General features: G+C 34.4%; 1 protein-coding gene and 1 long non-coding RNA gene across 3 annotated transcripts; both read right to left on the bottom strand.

Annotated features, from left to right (window-relative positions):
• Positions 1–26: 26 nt before the first annotated feature.
• Positions 27–1,520, bottom strand: LOC107959164 (uncharacterized). The gene is made up of 4 exons (XR_001700773.2): positions 1,339–1,520; positions 886–1,059; positions 676–757; positions 27–337 (listed from the first exon to the last, which is right to left on the bottom strand). It is a non-coding gene; the product is annotated as an uncharacterized lncRNA (long non-coding RNA).
• Positions 1,521–4,021: 2,501 nt separating this feature from the next.
• Positions 4,022–7,672, bottom strand: LOC107959165 (protein GRAVITROPIC IN THE LIGHT 1). Of its 2 annotated transcripts, none has more exons than XM_016895155.2 (4): positions 7,432–7,672; positions 6,302–6,445; positions 5,410–6,104; positions 4,022–5,016 (listed from the first exon to the last, which is right to left on the bottom strand). In XM_016895155.2, exons 1-4 carry the CDS (start codon positions 7,476–7,478, stop codon positions 4,226–4,228), a joined length of 1,677 nt encoding a protein of 558 aa, XP_016750644.2. In that variant the 5' UTR covers positions 7,479–7,672; the 3' UTR covers positions 4,022–4,225. The 2 variants fall into 2 exon arrangements, with proteins under 2 accessions (XP_016750644.2, XP_016750643.2); XM_016895154.2 differs by having other exon boundaries at positions 6,302–6,448; positions 7,432–7,613.
• Between the last annotated feature and the right edge of the window lie 4,628 nt (positions 7,673–12,300).

Genomic DNA, 12,300 nt, shown 5'->3' with positions numbered 1-12,300 from the left:
TGAAAGAAATGTTATCACCTATCATCGACCTAGTTTATCTTATCTTATCTCAGGGGAAAATGAATGGCCACATAAATCAAAACACATTCTCTAGAGAGTAAGCCAATATCAAGTTAAGACTTGTGGCCACATCATTCATATCACCTTCAATCTTGCGTGCCAAGTAAAACCTGACCTAACCCATCTCAGCCATCTTGTACTGAGATCACGACAGGCAGTTCTGAAGTCTAGCTGATTGTCAGCATATTAAACAATGGAGTAGCCTTTGTAAATGAATTCATGTACCTCAATGCAAATGTCGTTCATCTCTATAATTGTAGCTCCTTGCTGCAAGCGTCTATAAGGAAAAAAAAAAAGAAAAAGAAACCGCAATATCAATCATTCACCTTTTCGGTAAAATTCAAAGAGAGATTTTACAGAGTTTGAACCCTAGACATGATGCACCTTACAAGACTTTTTGAACCTAGACCAATTGCTTATTGAAGTATTTGTGTGTCACGTATCAAATATCTAAACGTGAGTACGAGAGTATAATCTCGAAAGGATATTCCAATGCATATAATATCGACACCCAAGGCTCACTAGGGTCCAACCAACATAATTGAAACAGGGGGTATCGTAGTATTAATAACCATGTTCAATAAAAGTACAAACAATACAGGACAAAGGACATACTTTATCTACAGTGGTGTTTGGCCTGAGAACCGTCTTTGGTTAAACCTTAAACCTTCTTTGGTTACAGGGATATCAACTGCAACTAACCCAAATAGAGTTAAGATTTGCGAAGGTACATGTAAATAAGATCAACCATAAGAACGAAAATAAAGACCAAAGATTATGTTATCTATAAAATCTTATAAAGCAAATAATATATCTCAGTAGTACCAGTATCACCGATGCTAGCAAGATCTTTACAAATCCTTGCAAATTTGGCTGAAGTAATCGTAACAATAGCTTGATAATTCTGCATCTGGGAATCCAAGGTGCTCGCTATCAATATCCATTAGTTTCATCTCAAAATCTGGTATCTTATCTTCTGCTTTAATCCATTATCCCATGCTTAAAAGAAACACACAAAATGTCAGCTCAACTTTATATTGTCAACAAAATTAGCAAACATCTTTTACTGAAGAAAACTGAACTTTTTTTATGTCATTCTAACTGGGAAAAAAACACGCAGAATCTTCATCTTGATGAAGAGTTAGCAGTAACACTGCCTATTTTATAATCTTCATGCAAACAAACAACTTGTCAATCATCTCAAGTACAGGAAAGAATCCCTAAAACCAAAACCCAACTCAGCTAACAAAATACCCCAGGAAAACGGAAAAAACTCACTTGGGCTCTCGAATATGAAAGTGACTGTATCGCTACCGTCATCAACCTTGATACTGATGGTGTCATCATTACCGGCGCGTTTTAGCAGAGGTTCCATGAAACCAACTAAAAATACGATAATAAAAGTAAATACATCTATAGATAAATAGTATAACTATAGTGAGAAAAGATATAATTTTCTATATAGAGCAACCATCACAATTATAATATTTGTAAATTGAAAACATATACTATATTATAAATATTACATATTATTTTTAATTTAATATAATATTATATATAACATGTATTTCCATTGTCAAAGATTGTACTAGAACCAATTCAAATAACAAAAGAACTTCCTTAGTTAGCCTGCTAGTTTAGCTTATTTAAACTTTGATGCTTCTTTTAGTATTAAAATTTTTATATAATAATTTCAGATGATAGTTTGCAATTAAAATTATAAGAAAAATCAAGTTGATTTAAATTTGAAAAAAAGTAATTGAATTGAGTAATAATCTAACATATATATAAAGATGATATTTAATGCACTGGGAATGAATAATTCTTATGCATCACAATAAAGTATCATTGAATAAAAAAAAATAAATATTTGTAAATAAATATTAAATTTTTTATTTAAACTTGATTAAAAATTAACTATAATTTATTTCCTCCTATATGCTTTTGTTTTATTATATGTTGCATAAGACTCGTGATATTATATCATAATTATATATAGATATTATATAGTTCGCTACTACAATATGTCCAACTTTCTTAGCTTTTATTATCAATCCCTTAACAATATTCTTGGTTCCTTGGCTTCATTCTTGTATATATATATAATATATATATAGTAGTATAAAACAAGAGAGATGAGTTAAGAGAATTGTTTAACCTCTAGAATGTTTCCAACATTGACGAAGAGTGTATTTGGGAGAATGCTAACAGGGAACCAAACACTATCACTACAGTAAAATAGATTTTTAACAGTATTTTTTGAGGCCTATAGCGATGCTTTTACAAACGCTGCTAAAAATAATGCCGCTAACATTTTGTAGCCATCGACACTGTTAAATTGAAGAATAATGGTGAGAAAAATGGAACCGGAGTAAGAAGTAAAGCTCATCACCAACTCTGGTTGTGGACATGGAGGATAGTATGTCATCCTAATCAATTGCATCTCATCCTCAAAATATTCCATCATTTATTTTTCATCAATTTTCAATGCTTTCGTCATTAAACTCAGAAGTTTCGTTTTAAGTTTTTGCAGTTCCAATATGTAAGATTTCGTGGTATTTCTTCGTGCAACAAAAAAAAAAATTATCACATAAGCATGGGCGTAGTTAGGGGAGACTAGTAGGTGCCCAACCCTTTCTAATTTTTTTTTTATTTTAAATTAGTAAAAGTAAAATTATACTTTAACCTCTTAAAAATAATAAAAAATTGATTTAACCTTTTAAAAATTGTAAAATAATAGATTATTAAAATGATAAAATTACATATTGACTATCGTAAAAATTATAATTTAATTTCAGCCCCTAAAAAAGTTTTCTGCTTCACCCCTGCATATAAGAAATGGGAATTTGATAATATTAAAACATCAAACTTAAAATCAAATTAAAAGAGAAGAAAAAGTGTTGAGAACCTCAAGGATGAAGGGAACTCTCGGAAGAGATGAGGCTTTCGTCAGATAATAGGGTTGGTGGTCATATGGAGTAAAAATTTTCTATGGTATATTAAACACAACCTTAGTTTTTGTATTTTAATTTTCGGTAATAGAATATTTTTTTTAACCTTGACATTTTATTATTGATAAAAATTGAAAAAAATATTTAAAAAAAATAAACTATAACATTCTAATTGAAACGGAGAGACTGTAATCAGCAAAAATTAACACTACATAGACAAGTATCTTTTTCCGCATTGTATTTGGAATCATGCAATAGTACCAACATTGGTAGGAAAGGTTTTTAAGACTACCTAAAAGTTAAGCTATTTGTCTGAGTAGATGAAGGGGTTAGAAGAATTTTGTAGATTTTATCAAAATGAGTCGCACCAAAAAAAAGTTTAGGTTGCAAGCCGATAATCGATAGTGGACATGTCTATCAAGAAGTTGATGTGGGCTTGTTTGTCAGTGTAAGGGAACTTGGTTGAAGGTGGAAACAATGCTTTGCCGTGATTGTCCAATCATTGTGCTTCCCTTTGGCTGCTAGCTTATGGCATTCTTCCTTTTTCACGACATCCCCTACACCCTCCCTCGGCTTTACTTTTGCTACATCATATCTCATCGTAATTTCCCCTTTTTCAAGTGATTTTTCTTTTCAATCTTTTAATCATATCTCATATATCAGCCACACTTTGATCAACTATTCCAGTTTGACCTGAAGATCAACAAGAGATTACTATGAACTTCATTCCTTGAGGATCAAAGAAAAAACCTTTAAATTCGATGACACCAACGCTTAATCTATCTCATCCTGTAAGTTTTGGAACACATTCATTAAACATGAATTTGCACATATATATATATGCTGTTGCAGACACATTCTTTGCTGAAGAACATAAGATTTTACCCTGCCACTCCGTTCCTACAAACTCTTAATAAATTCTGTTTTAAATATTATTACCTCTGGATATACAGGTTTCATGACTGGCAAGGATTTAATAAAACAAACCTAACAACCAAGGCAAAGATCCGTGGAGTTTAAATCAATTTCTTAAAGAGCAAATACTCTTGTTACATACAGCTGAAAAAAGGACCTAAATAATCCTAACATCAGATCAGTGTAATAACAATCCCCAGAAATTCCTCCGAGTGATGTCCGGTAATAGCAACAGCAAGCTAAACCCGATTCCCCTACTGTAAATCCTAAAACCTATTAAGGCAGACACAACAAGTCTTTTAAGTCCTAGCCACCAGGTAAACCCTAGCCTTCACAACAGAACCATTTCCTAGCTTGAACCCAGGGCTAACTGGGAATCCAACAATCTGACCTGTAGGTACTCGCCCACCAGAAATCTTGCCGACACTTTCCATATAGTGTGGATGAAACTCTGCTCCCCGACTTGCTTCGAATTGGCTTGGTGAAGGGTCAAGTGAGAAAGCAAGCAAATGAAGCAACCAAATTGCCTTGGCCAGCCCCAAGAACTCCCCATAAAACTGACTCCTTGGATGAATCCCGGCCATTACTTGGTTGCGCTGCTCCAAGTCCCCGAACAAGGATTCTTCCATCTTGGGATGAACGATGGCAAGGTACTTCTTCGAGCAGAACTTGCCAAAATTGCAGGTAGGCAAGATTCCGAGAAGTTCAACCGGATCCATTGCTTTCATGTCACGGTATTGAGTGAAGCACTCCCGATGGTACTGATCGGGATTAAGTAAGGAAGAAAGGCTGCCATCCATGTAGAAAGTCTCGTGGTCGAATCCTTGAAAAATTTTGCGTGAAACATACGACTCGAGCGCGTACTTGGCATGGTGATTTGCAATAACAGAGGGAGTTATCGTGGTGGTATAAGCGGTGGTATCAGGAGCAGCTGTTGCAGCTTCAATAGATCGGACAGCGGCAGCTATATCCCAGCGAGCCTCGCGCATGAGGGAAAGGAGGAGAGATGTGAAGGACTTTGATGCTTCCTTCACCTGACACATTGTAGCCTCGAACAGCTCCGGTGTTGGTACTGGCGCTGCTCCAAGTACTGCCACCAGGAACAAGCAAAAAGCTTAAACTCAAGATATTGGTAGATATTTATCTTCTAAACTAAATTACGGCTATAAACCACACGAGCATAATCAAATTTTTCTGAGATAAATCATTGATAACCTTAAAATTCCCATAATAACTTGCCAGAAAAACTAATTACTTCCTAGGTTATTTGAATATGAAAGTGGAATAGTTGGTTTGATTATTACTGTCTGACAACGTGGCATGATACCATTGGCCGGTTATAATATTTCCAACTTTATTAGCATATTGTCTAATTTCGACAATTACCAATATAACCCTAAATTTCGTCAATAGAGATACAAATATAGAAGGAAAAACGGCAATCTAATTATTAGTCTAAAAAGGTAATTTCATAGCGAATTACCTTGACTGCAGCTGACTTTCCTCTTGGAAAGACTCCGTCCTTTCTTTCCGCCATTGGAAAGGCAAGTGACAGTGTTGAGCTTTTCTTTCAGGTTCTCGATCTCCACCTCCTTAACCTTCACTTCCCTCTTCAAGTCCTCCACCGCCGCCTCGTATGGCGCCACCACTTCCTTCAGCATAGCCACGTGTCCTTTCCCTCGACCGCCACCAGCGCGCGTACCTCTCCTAAACCTTTCCCTCAACACCCCAAGCCTCCTCAGCTCACCCACCACCGCAACGTCAGCCGCCCTCATCCTCTCCGGGTCCCACGGACAATGCGCCTCTTGTAGCCTTACGTAAGCCTTCTTCATTTCCGCCACCGCCTCGAAAACCTCCTCCATTAACGTCACCATTTCCTTCGTTTTCTCTCCGTTATTGTTCCAAACTGTCGCTATTCTCCTCGACTTTTCCGCCCCCTTCACCCCATTTACTTTCTCTTCATCCTCACTCGAATTGTTATACTCGTAGTATTCTTCTTCATCAGGGTCCTCCTCAATAACATCGTCAGTCAGGGCGTCAGCTTCGCCGGATTCTTGCCTACCGGCGGCGAGCGGGTGCAATAAACAAGAAGCTGCAACACGTTGTATCAGATCCGAAAAGTTCGATACTTTGGTCGCCATGTCTCCTTTCTTCTTCGCCTTGACCGCTGCCCCGTTTCTGTAACAAGCAAAAATGAGATGAACAGCGAACTCAGTGAGTGAGAAAAGCTTTGGTGTCTTTTCAAGCGAAGTTGCAAACTTTCTTATTAAATGAGGATGCGCAGGATAAAACGTAACACCACATCAGCTGAAGATAGCAAAAATCAAATACCAAGAAAAGGGAGTTCCTTTTAATGTTATAAAAAGGAGGCAGACCTGGAAAGGTGAGAATTATCAGATCTTAAAGAGAATCTTGACGACGACTGATTCTGAAACGGATCTTTGTTAAACGGAACGGCGTACCAAAAGTCAAGGTCTTTGGCTTCAGTTTCCAGGCTATCCCGGTTCCCTTTCTTCTTCCTGCTACCTCAACAAAACATTCAAGCCATTGTTAAAGCTTTTCACTGTGCACTAGCTTCACACATGCGATTGGCTTAGTTTTGTATTTACCAAAATGCCCTTCGAGACACGTGTATGGTGTAGATATTTTTTGTGATTAGTGTGTGTGCGTGTTTTGTATATTATGTTCGTTTCTTTTTTTTCAATGTTTGGCCTATTTGTGTATAGAAGATTAAATGATTAATTGAAGGAGAGGTCCCCCAAAGAAAGATGAAGAAGAAGAAATCTAAAATTTATTGAGTTTTGGCGTCTTGCAACCTAGAAATTCATCCAAGTTGGAAGAAAATAACAAAATGTTGTTGTAAATTTTCTCTTTGTAGTGCTGGTATCAAAATAGAATTTATTATATGGTGACGTCTTGGACAGTCGGGGTGGACACGAAAATCAAATCACCAATCCTTCATTACAAGACATTAGCCCTGTTTCATTGCTTAAAAACAAAAAAAGGGAGGCAAAAAAGGTCTAAACGCTTGGGGAAGGAACAGTTGACAAGTGAAATTGAAGTTATTGACAAAAACTTATGTTGATGAGAAGTTGTTGATGTGTCTGCAAACTTTGCTTCATATCAAAGTCATGTTTGATTTAGACTAAGGTACCTGATCAACAACAAAATCAGTTCTCACTTTCAATCTACACAACATGATTTGAAATGGGACTGCTCTTCGTCTCTTATTATCTCAGACCCTTTGTCTAGTAGCATTTGGTTTAGTCATCTAAACAATCTATCCATCTTCTTAAAGTCGTTAAATATACAACCCAAAAGAGAGAAATAAAAAAGTTCTTAAATATAGTTTACTTTGGGATCAAGGATTCCCATTTCTCAATATTCATCCTTTAAAATGAGCTTATTCCTTGGAGCAAAACCCCAGCAAACTATTGGTTCCTTGTAACTCTTGTACACCTTTCAATTTCCATACCAAAAAGAAAAAATATATATAAGTAATTACCTTGAGAAGTTGGGACGCATGGAACAAAGCAAGCTGCTTGGAAGCATTGTTTCCCACAGTTATACAGAGTGAGAGTACTGGTAAAGTCAAAGGCTACTGTAATGGCAAAGAAGATATGTTGAAAAATAGGAGGAGGAGAGTGAAGGGCAGAAAGAGACTCTAGTTCAATGGATACATGAAAGCACTTTGTTTTTAGAAGCTGGGGTATTTAAAGACTTTGAAACAAGCTATAGTTGTAGTGTAATTGAACAACTTAGACCCCAATATGTTCAATAATTTATTATGACACTATTAATATGAATAAAGCAAAACATGTTTAGGCTTGTACGAAGGATGAAAATTCTACTAATAATACTTATTTAAATCGTTACAATGTAAAACAAAAAAAAAAGTAATTATGGAATTTAAACATTTGGTAAATAATTTTCTTTTTGTATTTTAAATATTAATAAATTATGTGATCAATAAAGATAGAAGACAAAAAGAAAGATGTTGAACTTCATATGAATCCATCTAGGTAGCATGTATCATGTTTTGTAATTTTGTTTAGTCTCGTCTCAATCAAAGTTTAATTTGGAACATAATTTCTTAATTGATGTAATATGCATGCATCATTCTTTTAGAAATTAACAATTTGAAGACTTTATAATCTTTTAATTAATTATGGAGAAATTTTATAGATGAAAATTATTTTTTGTTTGAATGCTTTACTGGGATTTGTTACTTTCCCCCTGTTTGTTTCTTGAATTCTTGTGCTGTGTGATGGAATCATTTACAACATTATTATTTTAAATGAGACAGTATTTAATTTAATGCATATAGATATTTTGCACTGAATTATTGAAGATCACTTTAAACCCTGTCTCACCACGTTTTCTTCTTCTTCTTCTTTTTAACAATAAAAAGTAAATTGTAGATGTTAAAATTTTGAATTTTTTTTTAGTAAAAAGACATTTCATTAATAAGATTACAAAACGAAAAATGACATAACAGAGATGGATGAATTGGCCTCAAGTCGATAGATTTACATCCAATCTTTGCAGTAGCCATAATCGCCTGATTGGCATTGAAAAGCGACATAAGAGCAGTAGGGGGAGAGCTCCACTCCCGAAACCGAGAATACGAAGGCGCAATTTGAGCAAGATGATGAGCCACTTTGTTTGCTTCGTGACCAACCCATTGAAACCGCACATTCCAGAAATTAATAAACCCAACTCAGAGCCATTGACACCATTGATCACCAGCAAGCTGTCGTATTCAATAATAACAGAATCAAACTCCTTCCGCCCCAGCCAACATAAAGCTTCCCTCACAAACAGGATAATTTATTAAATAAATCAATTGAATAAAATTTAAAATTATGACTTTCCTTCATTTATGAAATCAAGTAATCAATATCTATTCATCAATAATTGTAAACTGACACTCTTCTAAAACACAATTCTCACATAGATTATATAAATTATTAATTAAGAATAGTTAAGTTTGAAAGAATTAATATTTTTTTAATATTTTTTAACTATGATTTGGGTTTGTCATTAGTATCTCTTTTAATAATGTCATTTATAATATTCGAACATGCATTCTTTCCTTAATAAATTTTATCCCTACCTTCAACACTTAGTAGTAGATTGAAATCATAATGACCTTAAAATTATAAAACTATAATTGGAATTATAAATAATAAAAAAACAAAATATGGGTGAAAGTTTTCTATTAAAACACATTTCAATCAACACAACAAATCGGCATTTCTAGACATACTTGCAATTCAGAAAGTGATTAAGAGTTAACCCATACAGATCAATTTTATTGGGCAAAAAGAGAGAGGAAAAGAAGATATTTTTAGAAACGGGGCTTTGATATTTTTCTCCTTTGGAGAGAAAGCCTAAGTGAGTTCCTACCTACACATTATTATTTTCTTCTAACCAATATAATTAGGTTATGCCTAGTTGATAACCATATGTCTCTATTATGATTTTACGTGCATGCATCTAGATCATTAGTACTAAAGAAGCTAGCTGGCCAATCTTTATTATATTGCTTGGCTTATTTTGGCTAATTCTTCATTACATTGGCGGGAGTGTTTGGAAGTCACTTGTAAATCAAGGACCATAGCCTATATGAATATAACTTACCTTACCTCACATTAGAATTAATTTTTCCTCCAGTAGTAGAGTAGATATGAGTTAATATTGGATAGGAATTTATTTAAAGCCAAATAATCAAATACTGCTATTCATTCTAAACCAGGCGAACTGTGTGGCTCAACTCAAGAGCTGGCCTATGGCCGCTATAACATTGCAAGGTGAAATTTGGTCTATCTATAACAATTAACAATGGAGGTAGAGTGTGACAGCCCTAATTTGGCCCTAGTCGGAAAGTGGTTTCGGGATCACAAAACCGAGTCACAGAAATAATTAAATGTTATGCTCTGTGTTTATTATATGTGAATGTGCATGTGTGAAAATTTCATGCTTTGATTTTGTCATTTGAGAGTAAAATTATGAAATAGGACCTATGTGAAAATTTCTGAAAATGCTATAGGCCAAATTGTAGTGGGCAAATAATTTGTAGTGTAAAATGGGAGGATTTGCATGTCAAACTCCCCATTTTATGTGTAGTGGCCGGCCATGATGTTGGTGGGAAGCAACATGTGCATTAGATAATAATAATTTAAGACATGAAGTTATGGTACTAATTGATATGTGTCATTTTATGTCATAAAATAAAGACTAAAAATAACAAAATGATGGAAGGGAAAAGTTTGTCCATCCTTGTTCATGGTAACCGAAAATAGAAGAGAAAGGAGAGGAAAAGAGCCCTTGAATGTTCAGTCACTTGGGGAAGAAAATCTAAGGTGAGTTCATGGTGCTTTGCTTCTATTTTGATGTTCATGGGTTTTTCTTGTTTCTACCTTAACCCATGAAGCATATTTTTGATTTTTGGTTGTATTGCGAGCATTTGGTCATGAATGGAAATGAGAGAAATGGTTGTTGTTTCATGTTCTTTTGATAAAAAATGGAGAATAGATGAAGTTGAGCCAAGCAAATGAGCATGCATGTGCCTTAGATGCTAAAGGGGAAAAATCGGCTAACATGTTGTGTGTATTATGGCCGAATGTGAACTTGGATAATATTGAGTAATGTTGTGCTTTAAAATGATGAAGGGAAGATTATGCTTAAGTGAAGTTATAGGTATGTGATGATTGATTTGTGATATGCATGTTTAAATAACATGCATGCAAGGTATGTGTGAAAGAGTGAATTGGTAATAAATCTGCTTGAGACAGCAGCAGTAATGTGATTTTGGAAAATCACCATAAATTGTGGGAGATGATTTAGAAGCTGAATAAATTATGTAATTAAAGCTTAATGAGTCTAGTTTCTTATAAAAGAAACCGTGTAAGCAAAATAATTTCCGATGATGAGATATTTGAAGTGATGTGGGACAGGGTCAGAATGACTTCTAGATCCTCTGTTCTGTTTTTATAAAATCATTATAAACTGTACAAAAATTGTTATAAGATGAAGTTTATATTCTTAGACTCCTTAATGAGTCTAGTTTCAAATGAAATAAACGAGAACATATTTTGAATTCTGTACAATGAGAAATTTGATTCGTAGTGAAGAGTGGTCAGATTAGTCAAGCAGTGAAATAAGGGAAACTTTAAGAAAAATCTGGTATTTATTGGCCAAACCAAAAATCCTGAAAATTTTATGGGTAAAAGATATATGGGTAAAAGATATATGGGTCTATTTTCATAGAAAATTAACGGCACTTGATTTGGAGTTTCGTAGCTCCAGTTATAAATGATTTAGTGACTGTTGCTCAGGAAGACAGTTTGCAGTGAAATTATGATTATGTGGTAAACATTGACAAAATTTGTTAATGAGTTGCTTATTGATTTCTTATAAGCTTACTATGATCAGTAGGTGTGAAAGTTGAATATATATATTATATTTTGAAAGTGATGCTTGAATAGTCGAATAATGACTAATTTAAAATCTTTAAATTTTAAGCTCAAGAGCATAGAGGGGCAAATTCAGATAAGAGAAAAGAGAAAGTAATCGAATAGCCGTTGTAATCGTTCGGCAATATTCGACGTAAGTTCTTAAGTGTTTAAGCTTGATTCCTTTTTATATGCCCAAGAGTTAAATTAATATGGTAAAGGGAATGTAAATTTTATTTAGTTAATGTGCCGAATATGTAATGATTTAAGGCTATAAGCCGATTATGGCTATTATGCTTAAGTTGAATTGGATTTGGAAATTTGATGCACTAAATGAGTGTTACAATGAATAAACTATGCCATATATGTGCTGGTGGAGATATCACGATTTGTGATTATTAAATACTTAAAGGAAACCATGATGTGTATAAAATTATTATTATTAGTCCTTTGTGGTAGCCGAATATGGCTTGGCACTAAAGTGATTAAATGTGAACTTCGATGAGGTAAACCATTAAAAGTGTGGTGCTATAAGACTATGGGCTAATACGATATGTGGATTCGTTCCGTAAATTAAATTATTCAGGTATGCGATATGTACTTAGGCATGTTAAATCGATTGGAATTGAATCATGAATGTGAATTGAGAAGCATAGGTAAAAATGCCTATGACATATATGTGAGTAAGGGTAAAACCATTGTAAATTATCGATAAGGATGGGCTATATGCGGAACCATCTTATAATTGCTAATTTGAAAGGTTGTGTGCGAATCAGTGAGCAATATGTATATATATTAGATGAATCGTGACCTTTTGGTTCTACTTGAACTAAGTTGCGCGATAAATAATTTATGCATATGACTTATAGTCGAATAGTCACTATGGGTTAAGTTTGAATGGTGAAATGGAAATGTGA

Source organism: Gossypium hirsutum, chromosome A05 (genome assembly GCF_007990345.1).
Source record: "Gossypium hirsutum isolate 1008001.06 chromosome A05, Gossypium_hirsutum_v2.1, whole genome shotgun sequence".
Taxonomy (NCBI): Eukaryota; Viridiplantae; Streptophyta; class Magnoliopsida; order Malvales; family Malvaceae; genus Gossypium; species Gossypium hirsutum.
This window is presented reverse-complemented; position numbering and strand designations above follow the sequence as displayed.